General features: G+C 40.4%; 2 protein-coding genes across 5 annotated transcripts in view; both read right to left on the bottom strand.

Moving 5' to 3' along the window:
* dctn6 (dynactin subunit 6) overlaps nt 1-10,498 on the bottom strand; it is a 33,705-nt gene extending 23,207 nt beyond the window's left edge. The window contains exons 1-2 of one of the 2 annotated variants that reach the window (XM_063046497.1): nt 10,398-10,498; nt 956-1,020 (exon numbers count right to left, since the gene is read on the bottom strand). In XM_063046497.1, the coding sequence (XP_062902567.1) occupies nt 956-1,020; nt 10,398-10,483 (151 nt within the window). In that variant the 5' untranslated portion in view covers nt 10,484-10,498. Of the gene's footprint in view, nt 1-955; nt 1,035-10,397 lie in introns of both variants that reach the window. The other variant, XM_063046498.1, reaches the window with a different exon arrangement.
* Nucleotides 10,499-14,692: 4,194 nt separating this feature from the next.
* Nucleotides 14,693-20,562, bottom strand: part of fhdc1 (FH2 domain containing 1) — a 106,451-nt gene continuing 100,581 nt past the window's right edge. For all 3 annotated transcript variants that reach the window (XM_063046494.1, XM_063046495.1, XM_063046496.1), the window contains exon 12: nt 14,693-19,136. In XM_063046494.1, coding sequence (XP_062902564.1) covers nt 16,791-19,136 — 2,346 coding nt within the window. In that variant the 3' untranslated portion in view covers nt 14,693-16,790. The remainder of the gene's footprint in view (nt 19,137-20,562) is intronic.

Raw genomic sequence — 20,562 nt, 5'->3', positions numbered from 1 at the left:
GATATTCTGACATACGTATGCAAGTATAAGACCAAAAATTGTTGTATCAGTTTCAGAAGTTTAACCAGCAGGGTAGATAAGAGAAAATCTGTGGATATGGAGTATTCAGGTTTTCAAACAAAAATTGTTAAAAGATGTTACTGTATAAAGTTAGTTATTGGTTCTGAGTACTGAAATTACTAAAAGATCTTTTCTACTCTGATCTGGACCCAACCTCAGTTTCCTCCCTTTTCCCAGTAACTCAGTCAAAAGAAAATCTATCATTCAACCTTCATGTTTTTCTGGGATTGAGAAATTCAAAGATTTATAACCTCCGAAAAAAAACTTAACTCCTCTTAAAAGTGCACCTACCTAGTCTGAATCTATGTCACCAATCTCTGTTTCCCACAAGGGAAATCAACTAAGTGTCAGTAACATACAGAGTTCGAAAAGTCAGAATAATTAATTCAATGTCAAACTATGTACAAAATGATAACGAGAAAGAAAAATAACAAAGGAAAAAACAAAGAAAAAGTTATTTAAATCTCCAGTAATTAAAATCTGAAGAAACAAGTCGAGCACTTATTAATTTTTGATGCCAAAAGTGATGCTCAGCAGATTAAGAAGAGAAAATCATACACATCAAGTATCAGGTGTTCACCTTCTGGGAATAGCAAGATACGTTTGACAGGAGCTTGTGTATTTACATATTTAATTGCACACATCCAGTTTTTAAAAATGCATTTTAAATTAAACCTAAATAATGAGTATCATCAGCCTGATTGTTATTGTAGAAGCAAAAAGCCTGTTAAAGATTAATTAGATATTGTGTAATCAGTGTTATTTCATTGTCCTTTGTGTTATTATGCTTGACACATTTGTGACAGATGTGGCATACTGCTGGTTACATCAAGATTTACTAGAACCAAGCATTAACTTATTCTAAAAATAAACAGCAATTTTAAATATCACTTACCAATAGTTACATCTCCTTTGATTTCACTTTCCACACAGACAACAGCTCCAGCTGCAATTTTAACACTGCACAGAATGCACTGTGTTAGTTAGGAATACAGTTACAATATATTTTCCACATCACATACTTAATTAGTGAATTACACTTATTGTGGAATTGCTCAAAGCTGAAGTCTATTAAGCTTTCTCTCTCAAACAGAAACTGTTTTCATCTAGGAGAAATATTCTGGTGCAATTTATTAGCTTATTAATACAGTCGGCCCTCCTTATTCGCGGGGGATTGGTTACGGGCCCGCAGATACCATAAAACATGGATGCTCAAATCCCTTATTTAACCTGTCTCAGTGCGGGTGGACTTTAGGACCCGGGGGGGGGGAGCTCTGGATCCGTTGCCCGCGGCTGCTGCTGAATCCACAGTGTTTCTGTTCCGTTGATGGAAAACGATCACAATTGAAAATAAAGTGGAAATAAAAAAGCGATCAGAAAGAGGTGAAACGCCATCGGTCATTGCAAAAGTGTTAGGCTACAGTCGGTCAACGATTGGAACAATTTTAAAGGATAAAGTGAGAATAATGGAGCATGTGAAAGGCCATGCCCCGATGAAAGCTACAATTATTATTAAGCAATGCAGTGCTTTAATTATTGAAATACATACATTTCTTAAGTGTTTTATATGCATACAAAGTCAAAATATATACTATATACTAAGACAAATGTTTGACTAACTGACGCTAAATAATACGTACCGGATGTTCCTGTTCGGACTTACATACAAATCCGACTTAAAGACTGCCTATACTTTAAATCGTCTCTAGGTTACTTATAGTACCTAATACAATGTAAATGCTATGTAAATAGTTGTTATACTGTATTGTTTAGGGAATAATGATCAGAAAAAAAACATGTACATGCTCAAACAACGAGTACTGGAGAGAGAACTTCCCAGTTTTCCTGATCCGTGGTTGGTTGAATCTGCGCATGCGGAACCTGCGGATAAGGAGGGCCGACTGTATGTGTAGAGATACTAGAGAAAGAAGTTCTCTACTTCTTATCGATATCCTGGTCTCCACTTGAAACAGCCAATTACTCCAAACACAATGACACACCAGAGGCTGTGTTTTCACAAAACTATGCATTATATATGCAGAAAATTATGTCTGAATGCAGAAAATAACTTAGCTTCATTTGTAAATGATAGTGATCTGTTGTGACAACACTGGGAGTGCAGTTTGAGAATTACTGTATATGACACAGCACCTTGTAATAATAACGTTTAAAATGTTTTGATGCTTTGAGGTGCAGAAAGCTATGACTTGGAGATCTTTGTTCTTATCCATCCAAGAGGAAAAAGATGAGATTAGAAGGGCAAGAAATAAATGAGATATGGTCAAGGGCTTTATCCAAACTGGAAGAGGGGAGGTCACAAACATGAGAAAGTCTGTAGATGTTGGAAATAAAAAGCAACACACACAAAATGCTGGAGGAACTCAGCAGGTCAGGCAGCATCGAGAAATGAATAAACAGTCGACGTGTTGGGCTGACACCCTTCTTCAAGACTGAGAAGGAAGGGGGATGATGCCAGAATAACGAGGTGGGGAATTGGGAAAGAGATATGAAAGGACTAGATGATGATAGGTGAAGCCAGGTGGGTGGGAAAGGTCAAGGGCTAGAGGAGAAAGAATCTGATAGGAGCGGAGAGTGGACCAAAGGAGAAAGGGAAGGAGGAGGGGACCCGGGGGAAGTAAAAGTGTGAAGTAGTGAAAGGTCAGAGTGGGGAATAGAGGAAAGTGGGGTGGGGGGTGGAAGAATTTGTTCACCGGAAGGAGAAATCAATATTCATGCCATCAAGTTGGAGGGTACCCAGAGAAAATATAAGGTGCTGCTCCTACACCGAGGGTGGCTTCTTCTTGGCACAACATGGACTAACACATCAGAACAGGAATGGGAATGGGAATGGGAATTAAAACTTTTGGCCACTGGGAAGTCCCGCCTGTGGTGGGTGGTGCAGAGGTACGCAACAAAGCACATCACCAATTTACAATGGGTCTCACCAATGTCAAGGAGGCCATATCGAGAGCACTGGGCACAATAGATGCCCTCGCAGATTCACAGGTGAAGTGTTGCCTCAGCTGGAAGAACTGTTTGGGGTCCTGAATGGAGGTGAGGGAGGAGGTGTAGCACTTATGCTACTTGCAGGGATAAGTGCCTGGAATAAGATTAGAGGTGAGGGACAAATGGACAAGGGTATCGCAGAGGGAGCAATCCCTGTGGAAAGCAGAGAAGTGGGGGAGGTAAAGATATGTTTAGTGGTAGGAACTCTGGAGATGGAGGAAGTTGCAGAGGATAATGTGTTGGATGCAGAGGCTGATGGGGTGGTAGGTAAGGACAAGAGAGCGTCCATCACTATTAAGGCAGTGGGAAGATAGGGTAAGCGCGGACATACAGGAAATGGAGGAGATGCAGATGAGGGCAGCATCAATAGTGGAGGGAGGAAAACTCTGTTCTTTAAAGAGGGGGACATCTCTGATGTCTTGGAACAGAAAGCCACGTCCTGGGATCAGATGCGGCAGAGGCGAATAAACTGAGAAAAGGGAATAGCATGTTTACAGGCGGTGGGGTGGGAAGAGATAACTGTGGGAATCAGTAGGTTTCTGAAAGGTGTTGGTTGACAGTTTGTCTCCAGAGATGGAGGCTGAGAGATCGAGAAAGGGAAGGGAGGTGTCAGAAATGGACCAAGTGAATTTAAGGGCAGGGTGGAAGTTAGAGGCAAAGTTGTTAAAATTGATGAGCTCAGCATGGGTGCACGTAGCAGCCCCAATGCAATTGGCAATGTAGTGGAGGAAGAGTTGGGGAGTTTAACCAGGGAAGGTGTTGAACATGCGCTATTCTACATAGCCAACAAAGAGGCAGGCATAGCTGGGGCCCATGCGAATGCCCACGGCTACCCCCCTCCCCCAATTTTGGAGAAAGTGGGAGGAACCGAGGTCACAGAGAATGGTGAATGAATCAATTCTACTTCTCTGGAACTTGTATCAGGATGGGCCAATTTTACTTGACATCCCTTCCTTTCCTTGTTTTTCAATTTACATTCTTGTGTGCCGAGCCAAACTATAAAACTTTAGCTACACATTGTGGGGACAACTATTACAGCCACTGATATACAGCACCAGAGATCTGGGTTCAAGCTTGACCTTGGGTCTTGTCAGTAATTGCAAGGCATAAACATAAGAGATTCTGTAGATACTGGAATTCATGAGAAACATATACAAACTATGGAGGAACTCAGCAAGCCAAGCAGCATCTATGGCGAGGAATAAGTAATCAACATTTCAGGCTGAGACCATTCATAACGACTGGAAAGGAAGGGGGCAGAAGCCAGAATAACAAGACAGGATGAGGGGAAGGAGTACAAGCTATAAGGTGATAGGTGAAACCAGATGAGGGAGAAGGTGGGTGGATGAGGGGGAGGATGTAAGAAGCTGGGAGGGGATAGGTGGAAGAGGTAAAGGGCTGAAAAAATAGAAATCTGATAGGAGAGGACAGTGGATCATGGAAGAAAGGGAAGGAGCAGAATCATAGGGAAGTGACAGGTAGGTGAGAAGTAAAGGAATGAGAAGGTAACCTGAATAGGAAATGGAAAAAAAAAGAATGAGAGAAGGGGCAAAATTACCAGATGTTGGAGAGATCGATCAGGTTGGAGGGCGTCCAGACAAAACATGAAGTGCTGCTCCTCCAACCTGAGTTTGGCCTCATCATTGGCAGTAGAATCAATAAGCGTCAAAACCTGGGCTCTGCACCCCTCTCTGCAACTGGATCTTTGACTTCCATAGACAGACATGTCAGAATGGAAATGGGAAGTCGAATCGAAATGGGTAGTCACCAGGAGATTTTAGCTTTTAAGGCAGACAGAACAAAGGTTCTTGACAAATCAATCATCAGGTCTCACTAATGCAGAGGAGGCTGCACCAAGAGCACTGTACACAATCGATGACCCTGACAGACCCACAAGTAATGTATCACCTCACCATCCAGGGTCCTGAACGGCAGTGAGGGAAGCTGTGTTGGGGCAGGTGTAGCACTTGTCACAGCTTCTTCCCCTCTGCCATTTGATTTCTGAATGAATATTGAACCCATGAACACTACCTCACTATTACTTTTATTTCTATTTTGCACTATCAAAGATGGTGACGAATCAGCATTCAGGAGGGAGAATGAGTGGTATAATAATAACAACCTCTCACTCAATGTCAATAAGACCAAAGAACTGATTGTAGACTTCAGGAGAGGGAAACCAGAGGTCCATGAGGCAGTATTCATTGGAGGATCAGAGGCGGAGAGGGTCAGTAACTTTAAATTCCTGGGAGTCACTATCTTAGCGTACCTCTCCTGGACCCATCATATAAATATAATTCCCAAAAGCACGAGTCTGCAGAGATTTAGCGGGTCATCAAAAACCTTGGCAAATTTCTATAGATATATGGTGCAAAGTGTGCTGACTGGCTGCATTATGGCCTGGTATGGAAAACCAATGCACTTAAGCAGAAAATCCTGCAAAGGATCGTGGATTCAACCCCAATGAGTGAGCACATCTATATGAAATGTTGATGTAGAAAAACAGCATCCATCATCAAAGATCCTCACCACCCAGGCCATGCTCTTTTCTCACTATTGCCGTCAGGTAGAAGGTACAGGTGCCTCAGGACTCGCACCACCATGTTCAAGACCAGTTACCACCCCTCAAACATCAGGCTCTTGAACAAAAGGGGATAACTACACTCATCCTATTTCTGGTGTTCCCAAAACCAATGATCTCACTTTAAGGATTCTGTATTTTAATGCTCATTATTTATTGCTACTTATTTATATTTGCAGTTGTACAGTTGTTCATTAATCCTGTTACAGTTACTGTTCTATAGATTTGCTAAGTATGCTTGTAGGAAAAGAATCTCAGGGTTGTATGTGGTGACATGTTTGTCGTCATCATCATCATCATCATCAGGTGCCGTGCCCAGTTTGAGCTTTGACTGCCATGGCCCACACACTCCTGTTTCAGGTCAAGTAGATCAATTCATCGGGATTCATTTCCGGTTCTCTGGCTGCTGTCTCCATCATCATTTGTCTTTGCCTTCCTTTTGCTTTCTTCCCTTCAATCTTTCCCATAATTACCATGTATTCCAACTCTTCGGTCCTAATCTTTTTGTGCTTGCTCTGTTCATGACATCCTCGTTACATATTCGTTTCATCCATGATGTTCTTTGCACCTTCCTCAAAAACCACATCTCTGCTGCTTCAATTCATTTCCTCATGTTACTAGATATTGTCCAACATTCTGAGCCATATAACATAACTGGATAAACATAACATTTCAGTGCTCTGAGGCAGGTTGTCATGCCTAGTTTAGTATTGGTCAGAATACTCTTCATTCTCATAAAGGTGTCTTTTGCCATCCCTATTCTTCTTTTGATGTCCATGTCGCACCTGCCATCTGATGTCACCCAGCTTCCTAAGTAGCAAAAGTTCTGTACTTGTTTTATGTCTTCCCCGTTTATTCTCAGCCTGCTGATAGGATTCTCCTTCTTTTTGGCTATCACTATACACTCTTTTTGCAATTGATAGATAGACCCATTTTTGCACTTTCTTCAACAACTACAGCAATTAAGTTTTGTAGTTCTTCCTCCGTAGTTGCAATTAACAGTGTCATCCACATATCTAAAATTATTGATGTTTTCACTGCCAACTTTGATACCCAAGATGTCTCTTATTTTTTGTAATATTGTTTCACTGTACACATTAAACAAATCAGGGGAGAAAACACAACCTTGTCTAACACTTCTCTTGATTTTCATAAAGTGACTCACTTCTCCATCTATTCTTACAGAGGCAGTTTGTTCCCAGTACAGATTTCTGATTAGGCAGAGAACTTTCGAATCTAGATCTAGAGTTTTCTGTAATATTTCAAATAACTTATTGTGTTTCACTTTATCAAATGCTTTTGTGTAGTCGATAAAACAAACAATCTTTTTTGCACTTGAAATAGCTCGTTCTGATAGTATCCTTAACATCAATATTGCGTTTCTTGTACCGTTGTCTTTCAAAAAACCACATTGTTCTTTACCTATTTCAGCTTGTATCTTACTTTTAGCTCTTGTCATCAAAATTCTTGTAAGTATCTTAGCGATATGACTCATTAAACTTATGGTCCTATGTAATTCACATTCTATTGCTCCAGGTTTCTTAGGAAGAGTGATAAATACTGATTTTTTCATCTCTTCTGTTATTATTCCAGTCTCATAGATGTCATTGATTAAATCAGTAAGTTTCTCAATTTCATGATCTTCAAGGGCGATAATTTGTTCTATTACTAATTCATCAGGACCTGCTGCCTTTCCTTTCTTCATCTTATTTACTGCATTACGAACTTCAGATTTTAAAATCTTGGACCTTCAATGTTCTTCTTAATTTCTGGTTTTTCGCCTGAATCATTTTCAAACAATTCCTGAATATACTTAGTCCATCTGTTCATAATCTCATCTTTTTCCACAATAATGGTACCATCCTTTGCTTTCAAACATCCACCTGAAGAACAGAGGAGCTTTTTTTTTACCAGCGATATTCTTAATTTGTTGGTGTAACCTTTTTGGATCAGTAATAGGGATTCTTTCTAATTGTTCACATTCCTGGTTTAAACATTCTTCTTTGGCTTTTTGACATAAGCTTTTAACTTTTTTATCTAAGGACTTATATTCTATAGGATTTGCTTTCTTCGCCTCCCTTCTTCCATTAGATTTTTGATTTCATCTGTCATCCATTTATTCTTTGTGCTTTTTTCTTTTTTAGGAATCATTGACTTTGCTGATTCTACCAAGGCATCCTTTAGAGAGTTAAACTTCATTTCTACATAATTGCTATCATCTTCAACCAATTCCATTTCTAGACTTTGAAATCTATTCCTTACTTCAATTGTAAATTTTTGTCATAAGTTTTCTTCTTTAATTATATTACTGGGTTATGGTCACTTTTACAGTCTGCACCTGGATATGTTTTGCATTGAGTCACTGAGTTTCTAAATCTTTGGTTTATAGTAATAAAGTCAATTAGATTTCTGGTGTTATCACCTGGACTTTTCCAGGTCCATAAACATCTTGAATGGTTTTTAAAGTAGGTATTTATAATAACCTGATTATGAATCTTACACCATTCTACCCATTTCTCGCCTGTTTCATTTCTTTCCCCAGTGCAAATTTTCCTATGGTATTTCCATCAGCACCTTGTCCTACTTTAGCATTTAGATCTCCCATGACAGTAACAATATCTTGAGATTTGCATTCATTCTTTGCTTGTTCAAGCTCTTCATAGAATTTATCTATCGCCTCATTTGTTCCATCTGTTTTTGGTGCATATACCTGTATAACTGCTAAATCAAATGTTGTCCTCTGAATCTAACAAGGAGCACTCTTTCTGATATTGCCCAATGTCCTAAAACACTTTTTGCCATGTTTTCATCCATAAGAATTCCTACTCCATTAGTATGGGATGTTCCACAAGAATAAATTAGTGTTTTATTTCTATCCTGACATGTTCCAGCATCTGTCCAACGAACTTCGCTAATTCCCATGATGTTAATCTTTAGTCTTTCCATTTCATTTATCACATTGCCCAATCTCCCTGCTTGATATAGGGTTCTTACGTTCCAAGTGGCAATAATTTTCTTTTGTGTTACTTGAATTTTATGAGCAGTAGCTTGATGACGGTCAGGGATCCCCTGCTGCCCAGAATCAACCCTACCGAACGAAGCATCTTCAGAATTGTCTTGAAGATCCGCTTGACGCTGTTGTTGTGCAATACATTTTGTGAGTTTAACCATGGTTTTCTTACCAAATAGATTCTAGGAAACCTAGTATCTAGCAATGGTGATTTGCTATTGCCTACCGTTGGGCGAACTAAAGAAATCGCCATTTCTCTTCCCAAATGTTCATCCGCCTGTACTATAGCCATTGGCATTTGAGGTCCTAGCTCATCCGCCTTCTCCATCATAAGTTCAGTTACTGAAACTACCGGATCTGCTGTTGGCCTTCGCTCGTATCCTGAGCAGGAACCCTTGCAGGTGCTATCGTTCCGGGTCAGAGCGGCCCTGGGAGCAATAAATGACTAAGGGGTAATTCCACCTTACCCAAAGCTCTGAAAGTCCCCAATCAGAGCCTCATCACCGGTTGCAGTTTAGAGTCAGAAATGTTTGCACTCTGATAATAAATTTTACTTTTACCTTTGAACACTATTTATTTAATTTAACTATTTAATATATGTACTTACGGTAATTCAGTTTTGTTCTATTATCATTTATTGCATTGTACTGCTACCGCAAAGTCAACAAATTTCATGACATATGCTGATGACATTAAACCTGATTCTGATTCAGTCTTCACTGAGGGGCCAGTAGTGGAAAAGGTGAGATATTGAAAACCAGTAACTTGAAGCTGCTCATCTTTTCCACTACTGGCCTAACCATCCTTGTTGTTATACTACAGTACCTCTGCCTGACAGTTGGAGTTTAAAGAGATGGTGGGACAGATGGGAGAAGTCCTTGACAATGCTGAGGGCTTCGCATGTCCTGGACTGGGGGGAGGGGAGAAATGCCTGTGATTCTCTCAGCAGTCCTCACAATCAGTTGCAGGGTCTTGCAGTCAGATGCCTTGCAATTCCCATATTAGACAGTGATACAGCTCAAGGTACTCTTGAAGGTGCTCCAGAAGGATGTGGTTAGAATGGGGGTGTCGAGCCTCACTCATTCGGAGTTCAAACTCATTAAGAGTTTGAGGAGATTAGGTACGTCACCAGGACTCTATCACATTTGTACAAATATACCTTGGAGAGCATTCTGACCGGTTGCATCCCTACCTCATACGGAGGCTCCAATGTGCGGGATCGAAAAAGGCCGCAAAGGATTGTATTTAGCTAGTTCCACCACGGGCACAACCTTCCCCACTATCGTGGACATCTTCAACACTCAAGAAAGCAACATTCATCACTAATGAGTTTCACCATCCGGGATTTCCTCTCTTCTCATTTCTACCACTGTATCCTGAAGACCCATACTCAACGTTTTAGGAACAATTTCTCCCCTCCACCATCCGATTTCTGATCGGTCCCCGCCATTCTTCTTTTGCACTATTTATTTTATTTTATAACGTCACATTATTTATCTCATATACCGTACTGCTGTCATGGAAAAAATATTCATGACATATGTCTGTAGTAATAAACCTGATTCTTATTCTGACACCTCCTCAAACTCGAACACAAAATTTACGAACCTCTTACCCCCATCCTATACCAATAAAAACCCACAGATTATGTAGAATTCCGACCCTTTCTCCTATACAATTTTCATTCAATCAATACGTTTCTTGCCAAATTTAAACCTGCGCTGCCGTTTTTTTATTTACCTTTTCTGCACCAACCTCCCTGACGCGGTCTCCATCTTGCCACTCCTCACGGCCGGCACGCATGCGCGTCGTCCCGTCTCCGGCATGGTAATGACGCGTCACGCATGCGCCTTGCGGGGGCCGATTCTGGGACGAATCTGAAGCCGCTGATCTCCATCTCCTTCCCAAGTTGTGACCGTACTGCACGGTAACTCCGGCAATGTCTGCCCTTGTTTTGCAGGCTTTACATTCACAAAACAAACGGGTTAATGACGGATTTTGTTTAAAGTGTGAAGTTTACAGTTTGCAAAAATCAACTTAGAGAAACACAAACACGAGGAATTCTGCAGATGCTGGAATTTCAAGCAACATACATCAAAGTTGCTGGTGAACGCAGCAGGCCAGGCAGCATCTCTAGGAAGAGGTGCAGTCGACGTTTCAGGCCGAGACCCTTCGTCAGGACTAACTGAAGGAAGAGTTAGTAAGAGATTTGAAAGTGGGAGGGGGAGGGGGAGATGCAAAATGATAGGAGAAGACAGGAGGGGGAGGGATGGAGCCAAGAGCTGGACAGGTGATTGGCAAAGGGGATACGAGAGGATCATGGGACAGGAGGCCCAGGGAGAAGGAAGGGGGGGGCAAGGATGGGGATGGGGTATAGAGGATATAGTGTCAGAGGATGGGCAAGGGGTATAGTGAGAGGAACTATATATACACATTCTTTCTCTCTCTCCTTTTTCTCCCTCTGTCCCTCTGACTATACCCCTTGCCTATCCTCTGGGTCCCCCCCCTTCTTTCCTTCTCCCTGGGCCTCCTGTCCTATGATCCTCTCACATCCCTTTTGCCTTTCACCTGTCCAGCTCTTGCTCCATCCCCCCCCCCCCCCGTCTTCTATCATTTTGGATCTCCCCCTCCCCCTCTCAAATCTCTTACTAGCTCTTCCTTCAGTTAGTCCTGACGAAGCGTCTCAGCCCGAAACATCGACTGTACCTCTTCCTAGAGATGCTGCCTCGCCTGCTGCGTTCACCAGCAACTTTTATGTGTGTAGCTTAGAGAAACACAAGCTGAACTACTGTACTTTGAGCGAAGGACAGTCGCGACAGTTGGAGTTCCAGCAGAACATCTCTTATTAACGGCAAATAGGACCTGACCAACTGCAGTGGCCAATCCAATAATGTATAAATAGCCATCTCACATGGTTCTTGAAAGGTCTATGCGCGTTCAATATACATTTACGAGACAAAAGAAAACACTCCCTTGACATGTTTCTTGTTCCCCCTCAGAATTTTCTATGTTTAAATGAGATCTCTTCCTTTTCGTTTGAACACCAATGTTTCTTGACCAAACCACATCATTTCCTTATAAAGTGACCCTTTCAATCCAGGAATCTGTCAAGTAAGTCTTCTCCGCAACATCTTAAAAACAAATATTACCCCCCCCATAAAGAAACCAAAACTGCACAAGAATTTTTTAACCCACAGATGCTGAAAATCGGAATCTAAAACAATGATGGAAAAACTCAGCAACACACAGTGTTAAGAGGAACTCAGCAGATCAAGCAGCATCTACGGTCTAAGTCCTGATGAAGGGCTCGGACTGAAACAACAGATGCTGCCTGACCCGCTGAGTTCCTCTGGAATTTTGTGTATTGCTCTGGATTTCCACACCTGCAGGATGTCTTGTGTATAAAACCTCAGCAAGTGCGGAAAGAGGGATAATCAGATTTTGGTTTTACAAAACTTTGTGAAAACTCAAAGAGATGCAAGTTAATTTTTGGGTGAGACCCCGGGAGTCGGTACTGGGCCCATTGTTTTTCCTCCAGACATGGGAATAGTGATATGGACACGGAAAATTAACTTGCATCATTTACTCAGTTATGACAAGGGGTCACAGATCTAAAATGCTGACTGTTTCCCTTTCCACAGATTTATGCTAACTGGTTACCTAGTTTTCTGTTCATTCTAATATCAGAATCCAAATCAGGTTTATTATCATCAGCATGCGTCGTGAAATTTATTAACTTAGCAGCAGCAGCAGTAGTACAATGCAATACATTAGAGGAAAAAAAGTAAATATGTATATCAATTACACTAAGTATATATATGTATATTAAATAGTTAGATTAAAAATAGTGCAAAACAAATATATATTTTAAAAAGTGGGGTAGTGTTCATGGGTTCAATATTCATTTAGGAATCGTATAGCACAGGGGAAGAAGGTATTCCTGAATCGCTGAGTGTGTGCCTGGCTTCTATCCCTCCTTCCTGATGGTACCAATGAGAAGAGGACATGTCCTGGATGATGGGGGTCCTTAATAATGGACACCGTTCCTTGAAGATGTCTTGTATTCTACGGAGGCTAATACCCAAGATGGAGCTGACAAATTTTTCAATTTTCTGTAGTTTCTTTTGGTCCTGTTTTTAGCCCCCCCCCCCACCATGTGCAGTTGATCACTGGGAAAATGACAATGCATTTTAATGTTAAAATGCTAACTAACAGTGCACTCTGGAGCAATGTGCATTAAATCAATCACATTCTTGTTGTAAATATCCAAAGAATTTCCAAGTTCCTTAACCCCTAGAAACAGAGAAGTCCCTTTAATCCTGCACACGCATGACATTTTTATTATGATTAGGTTTATTTTGTATTCATTCAACGCTTTCTTTAATTGTTATATGATGGAATAATATTTTTTCCTATGAACCTACTAAGTTTAAAGGGAGCATAGAGGCAGGCCTCAGGAAGCTTCAAGAGAGTGTGGAAAAGCAAATGAGTAAGTGTAGGAATGAGGGCTCCGGTAAGCTTACAGGAAGCATTGAAACTGGGGCTCAGGTGAATTTAAATGGACCGTTGGAACTGAATCCCTGATGTGTGAAAGGAATAGAACAACCCATGGCCCCTGGGTGTGAAAAGAAGTATGGAAACAGGAATCCTGGTATATAAAACAGAGCATTGCAACCAAATCCCAGTGAAATGGAAGCTGAACTGCTGTGATTTTTGAATAGTGTGATAGCAGGTAACAGTTCCCAGGATACACAAGGGTTGCACTCCTGAGAACTACTGTTAATAGATTTTTTCACGTCAGAAATTTCCATTTTATTTACCTAGCCATAAAGTATCACTTTTTATTCTTACATTTAATCAACACTACCCCTAATTAAATGAATGGACTGTATCCAGTTGTGAATAATGCAATAAAACATTTTGTAAGTATTACCTAAGAACTTTTCAAGCTACAAATTAATTGGAGAATTTGTGGAAAGTCAAATGTTCTGTAGCCCAGATTCCCTGTGTTGGTGTTTTACCACATAATGCCATATATTAGTCATTGCCATAACTTCCTTCTTTATCCCAGGTCCCATCCTTACTGGATGTTATTTTCCAAGGCAACAGTTCTCCTTATGCCAGATACCAAAATACTTCTATTGAAGGAAATACACAGAAACTTTACCACATGTTAGTTTAGAAGGAAAGATTAAGCAAGATAGACATATTCATTAGTGTTTAGAATGAGAGGTGATCTTACTGAAACTTGATAAGAGTCTGGGCTTAAACAGCTGAATGTTGATGTGCAGGGGAAATCTAGAATGAGGGAGAAGTGTCATGCATTAAGGAATCCACCTTTTAGGGAGTATCTAATACCGCCACCTTTTAGGATAGAGATGAGAAAGAATTTCTTTTCACAGAAAAGCTGATATCCCCTGCTCTGGCTAGCTGTCACAACTAAGTCATTGAATATACTGATGGTTCAGATAAACAGATTTTCTGACTTCTTGAAAGTAAGGAATTACAGGGGACAAGCAAGTAAAGTTGAAGCCAAAATCAGATTAGCTGATTATTTTTTCCAATGACAGGTCGTATTCAAGATGTTATGTCCTACTATGCTACTTGTGATGTTCCTGTGAATAACTGCGTACTACTGCCCACCTGAAATCCAGTTGCTTAGTTCTCCATCTTTCCAACGCCAGTGTAATCCATCAATGAATATTTGGACACAATGTGGAAAAAAGTGACATTTCCAAGCTGGAAATATTGTTGTCCTAGATCTTTCTTTGGTGACCTATGATGCTGAACTTCAATATTATAGCAATTAATTTGATTTTGAAAAGAATATGTCCCTGTTACCAAAGCAACAATATTCAATATCTATTATCCACACAATAGAACTGAAAATTGGGTAGGCCAGATCATCTTCCAAAATTTATATACCATTTGGCCCATTGTAGATCCCACAGTCCCTAATGATTATTCTTTATAAAGTTTCATCGGGAAAGGATAAAGCAATAAGAAGCCAACACAATCAGTTTAATGTGACAGAATTGACTTTTAATACTTGACTGAACAGAAAGAAGTATGTGGAACGTGCAAATACTACACTTCATTCCAATTTACAGAATCACATCACTTTTGTTTACAAATTTAAAATAATCTTAAAATTTGAAATGGCTATTGAGCCATTACTATTTAATACATGATGAGCACAGATGCTGATAGAAAGATAAAGGAAAGCAGTTTTCATAGACATGTTACACAACGCCACGTGAGGGCGCAATAGGCAAAGGGGTGGATTGGACAATGAATCCAAGTTAACATCCTTGAATCCAAATGAGAAAAATATGTTACTATGAAGACAAAATATTAGACACTGTTAAATTGACCTTTTGTGAGCTCTTCTGGATGGAAATCAGTTTTGTCATATCAGACTAACTCTACCACTATGGTGGATGGATAGTAACATCCCATGCTAATTCAATTACAAACAAAAGTAAACTGGAATTCCTTACTCTGCCAGTAATATAAAAAATCATCTCAAGTAAATGGGACAGCTTCAGAAGCCAGAGGCCTCTCAGTTTTACCCACATTCAGTCTCAATCCATTTTACAGGCAGGCAGTGTATCTGTTAAGACAGATAATGATCTCAGATCTGACAGAAATATATTTACTTTAGGTTAAAGTAGTTTATAGAGAGAAATCGGAGTATAATATAGCCCCATAAAAATCACTACGGAAAGAGAACAAGAAACGTCCCATATGCCATTGCTATGACAGACACAGGATAAAGAGCAATTGCAAACAACTGAGCAGCTTTCATATTTAATTAGGTCCGTAAAAAGACAACTGCTGAAGAAAACAGTGCAACATCCCCATATACATATTAGCACACTGTAAAATATAAGGACATTATTAAGTACAAAGTGTGCTGTTATTTCATGGCACTGTTTGTGCTCAAAACTCACCAGTCAACAATCAACATTGAATTGATTATTATCAAGTTTGATATGAACTCTACAATGTTCAGTTTTTTTTAATGTGAGGGAACTCCTGCAACACAGGGATTCAATTCAACCGCTGTAAGAATTTTACAGCCATAGTAGCTGTAAGAAAACAGAGCAGGACCACAGACAGTATTCCCGCTAAATCTGAAGTTCCAATCTCTTGCTATACCTATAACCGTAATGAGCCTTTGGTACGAGTGACTGAATCTTAGTGTGGCAAACCCATCCATGGAGTTTAGCTAACGAATACCAATACTGTACAGACTATGCTATGCACTTTGTATTATACACATTATTCATTTCACAATACAAAAAATAAATTATTGTGCTGCAACTATGTAATCAAGTGGAAGCTTCAGCCCACTCATTCGTTCACTAGTTTCTCTATACATTTCTTTAGCACCAATACTTCCCTCTAATAAAAAAGAAAGTAGCAGCCCACCATAGCTATAAATATCCATCTTCTAAAAATTTGAAGATTTAATATTGACATTTTAAAAAGATACATTCATCAACTGCAAAGAGATATAAAGCTAGCTTAGCTTTTTGACATATGTAATGGATCAAAATCCATTATATAGAAGCAGCACTCTAACTTAATCCTGAAAATACCATAGACCAGTACTTCTTCCTGAGGAATTTAGCAATTATCTTGCCACTAACCATATGGTGTTTGCTGAGTTCTGGGTCAACACCAGTTGAATGTGAGTATGACTTTGAATTTTGATAATCATTACCCCATTGGATTTTCAACTTCTGCTCCTGGTGTCATCTAAAATGGGGCAAGGCCAACAGGTTTCTGTGCACATCGATTAAGTTGTGTTTGAATGGCAGGAGGCACACTTCTAAAAGGCAACCTGGTCCTGGCAGTTTTCTGCTCTACTTCCTGATGCCACAGAAGGTGGCTGATCACAGTTCCTTCAAACAAGTGAAGCCCAAGCATTATTCAATGCTGGAATTCAGACTCTGGCCCTCTGGCTAGGAGTCTAACATTCTAGCAGGTAAAACCTACCCAATGCAGAGCTGCAATAAATACCAGTGAAAGGTTGAACAGCAGGAGCACAAGGGGAGAACTTCCATCCAGGAAGATCTACTAAGCTGTTAACTTTCTACTGTCCTAATCTACACATAAAAAGGCATTTCACTTCCACTTCAGTGTCCTTTCTGGAGTTTTCTTGCTTCTAATGGAATCTGTGGTTGAAAGGCGTTTCTTTTCATTTGATTTTAGCGAAGTGTTATTGCCTGTGTATGCATGCTGTGTTTTGTATGTTGGTGCTTTACCCTCCTCTTCAGTTTTACTCCCCTGTTTTTGAATATTTTCCCTTTTCATATGAGGATTTTCACTGCTCTTTGTTTGATTTATTCCTGTGTATTTGGCCACACTTTGCCTTTGTGAAGTGGCCCTGGTGAGATTTGTTGCTTTGGCAGTTTGCTGGGATGGGTTGGAAATTGGTCTGGAGTCTGTCCTCTGGCGTCGAGAGGAGGAAGCCACGGTATTTCTGGCAAAGCTGGGAGTAGGAATTGACATAGCTAAACTACTTCCCTCCACGGTTTCTGGTGCTCCACCTATATTTGTGTTGGACTTAGGAAGACCTCTTGTAACTGAGCGACAGATTTTACTACTTTCATCAGGCTTTGGCCTGGAGATATTTCGGACTGGCATAGCACTAGGCTTTCTGAGGGAGTCTTTCCGCTTTGGGGTACTATCAGACATATTACCTAAAGCAACAATCCCTTTTGTTGGCTTTTGTTCTGTCACAGGATAGCTGGACCTACGAGGAGTCTTTGACCAGTTATCTCGCCAATTTGACCCTGAAGACTTTTGAGGGTGTTTTGGTTCATCATTACTTAATGGTTTTGCTTCTTGTCTTTTGACACTATTTGATCTTCTGCTTGACTTTGATATTGACAAGACTCTTCTTATTTCATTGTTGTTGGGGTGATCTGTTGTCCTTGAAGGTTTCGGAGGATCTACACTGTTCAAACATTGCAAAGCTGTTTTTGGAGCGGGCAGTGCTTTTCCTTTGACTGTACTAGGCTGCTTTGAACCGGAAATCTGCTTTGCTTCCTTTGTTAACTTGACTTTCTCAGAAACTACTTCAGGAGAAATATAATTTTTTACGTTTGTACTTTTCAAGGTGGCAATGGGGGGAGAGTCCTTTTTCACAACTTCCAAGTTAGAAATTTCTATCTGATCACTATTAGGATTTTCAAATTCCTTTAGTGATTTTTCTTGAATTATCTGGCAGGCTTTTACTTCACATTTCTCTGAGGATTCAGAACAATCTCGTCCATCATTTGTGTATCCCAAAACAAAAAACACGGTTCTGCTTTCCTTATTTGAAACAGAATCACCAGGTGTTTTTGCATTTGAACTCTGAATGGATACTTCATTCTTTATTTTCTGTGGTGACGACTGAGGACCTGTATTAAAATAAAATTCACCATCATCACAACTAGGTTTCTTTGAAGCTAGATTTGAAGAAAATACACCAGCATCAGAGACAGTTGAAGTCTGAATGGCTACACTCGTACCAAACATCAGGGGCCTCTTATCTATATCAGAAGTCTGCCAACTCACATCTGTACCAGGAGTTTGCACACTCGCATCTGTACTGGGAGTCTGCACACCCACATCTGTACTTGGTGTTTGCACACCCACATCTGTACTTGGCGTTTGCAAACTCACATCGGTACTAGGTGTCTGCAAACTCAAGTCTTCAGTGTACTCCAGGTCTGTTAGTGTTGTATCATCACAAGTCATCACTTGGCTAGAGTCAGCTACGTTACAGCTGGAGTAATTGAAAGTCTGTAAACCTTCTAGAAGCTCAAGTTGTTGTTTAGAGGCAGTTATATGGTTTAAGTTTGTGGTGTCTGTGTGCCCCATATCCTTTACTATATTCTCATTGTTATTGTAGGCATCCTCTTTATTCTTACCAATTTCATTTTCAGTCTTTGTGATACTTAAGTTCTCTGTAGAAGCAGTCTCTTTCGTCCTAGTAATACCAGGCCCAGTTGATGCCTTGCAAAGATGGCCATCTTTTGTAGCTGTGTTATGAGAAGACCCTTGATCAGAGTCAAAGTAGGCACTATCTGAGCTTCTATCTTGAGTGTCTGACATCCCTTGCCAAGCTGCTCGCTGTTTAGAACAACGTGCAACAGACCAGGGCATACTCCTTGATTTAGCTTGTTCATCTGCACCAGCAGCCTGTAAAAATGACAATAGATGGCTGTCAATAGCAGAGCTTTCAGATGACCGGACGCGTCTGCTTCTAGTTCTCTTTAAACCCCCAGGGCTTTGAGATCTCAGCTGAGTGAAAGCAATAAGGTCATGTTCTCCGTCTGTGATAAGCAGTTTCACATCATTTTCACTGCTGCTCCTTCCAAAGACATTTCGTTCACCAGCAGCCCACGAATGCCGTTTCTCTTCCAATTCCTTTAGCCTTTGTTGTCGACGGAGCTCCTGAATTTCTCTGTCTCTGTTTTCCTATAGGTAACAGAGATTCAAGTTTTTCAGTAATTCATTATCTCCATTTAATGTCAACTTTTCTTATAACCTTTAAAATAAATTAATCGCAAAATCCCACACCAATTATAAAAACTAATGATACTTCCTATATCATGTTAGCATTAATATATAAAACAAAAATCTTATCCAATTTGATACATATTAAACTAACATTTTGGACAATGATATTTCAAAAGAATACCAGGGAACTCTTTCAAATCTTTAAATTGTGAATTATATTTCAGAGGAAATCTGCACATGAAAATAGTTGAAAACCATTTTCTTCTTAGAATAATTTGTTTGGCACAAATATCTCCCCTCTTCTTGGGAAGATGTTGATATTGTCCATTAGTCTTTGGACCTGATGGCCACTCATGAGTTTCGGCTCGAAAGGCTGAATATCCTTCCTCCATGCTGTCAATAACAATTCTGTAATCATGACTCATCCACAATCTGTCCTCATTGAATGTCTATATATATAAATTTTAATCTGAGTCATTGATTAGTATCAAGATTGGAAAAACGGGTTAATTTCTCTCCTCTGTAACAATGCTAATAAGACATCTGGTGCTCCCCTGTTAGAGAAAACCTAGTCAGTGCAGAGCAAGGTCTACACCACGTTTCATAGTCTGTATGGGATGGTGCATTCATTACCCTCAATTATTTTGTAAAATAAGACTCCTTTTCTGGTAGTCTCATTCTATGCTCAGCTGTATTTATAGTAAATTCAGTTGTTGCTTTATTTTGAAACTTGCCTCAAATTTTAGGTTTAAAAGATATGAGAAACATTCTTCAGTATTCAGTAAACATAACCAACTGCAGTCAATGACGCTGGTGGTGGCATCTGTTAGTCTCCTGAGACCATGGATCTGCGCCTGCAAAGTCTTGCAACGTAGCGAGGTGACACTGGAGTGTCCTCTCCAGGGTGCAGGCCTGGGCAAGGTTGTATGGAAGACCAGCAGTTCTCCATGCAGCAAGTCTCCTCTCTCCACGACACCAATGTTGTCCAAGGGAAGGGCAAGGGCCAATACAACTTGGCACCAGTGTCGTCCTGACGAAGGTTCTCGGCCTGAAGCGTCGACTGTACCTCTTCCTAGAGATGCTGCCTGGCCTGCTGCGTTCACCAGCAACTTTGATGTGTGTTCCTTGAATTTCCAGCATCTGCAGAATTCTTCGTGTTTACCAGTGTCGCCGCAGGAGTTGCTGGAACGAGGTTGAAGACAACGTCGGACTGCCTTAGGGACTCCAGCTCCGGATTTGTCCTCAGGGTTTACTCCCAAAGCCTTTCCCATGAGTGGGTATGGCCGCAAGGCAGCGGAAGTTTGAAATCAGAGTTTTCCCTCTCTTAGATGGACTGCCTTCCCAGGCTTACGAGCTCCATCTACCCGAAGCACTGGTTTTAAGG

Source organism: Mobula hypostoma, chromosome 4, assembly GCF_963921235.1.
Source record: "Mobula hypostoma chromosome 4, sMobHyp1.1, whole genome shotgun sequence".
In the NCBI taxonomy this organism is placed as follows: Eukaryota; Metazoa; Chordata; class Chondrichthyes; order Myliobatiformes; family Myliobatidae; genus Mobula; species Mobula hypostoma.
The sequence above is the reverse complement of the archived record's forward strand: the minus strand, read 5'-3'. Positions and strand labels throughout refer to the sequence as shown.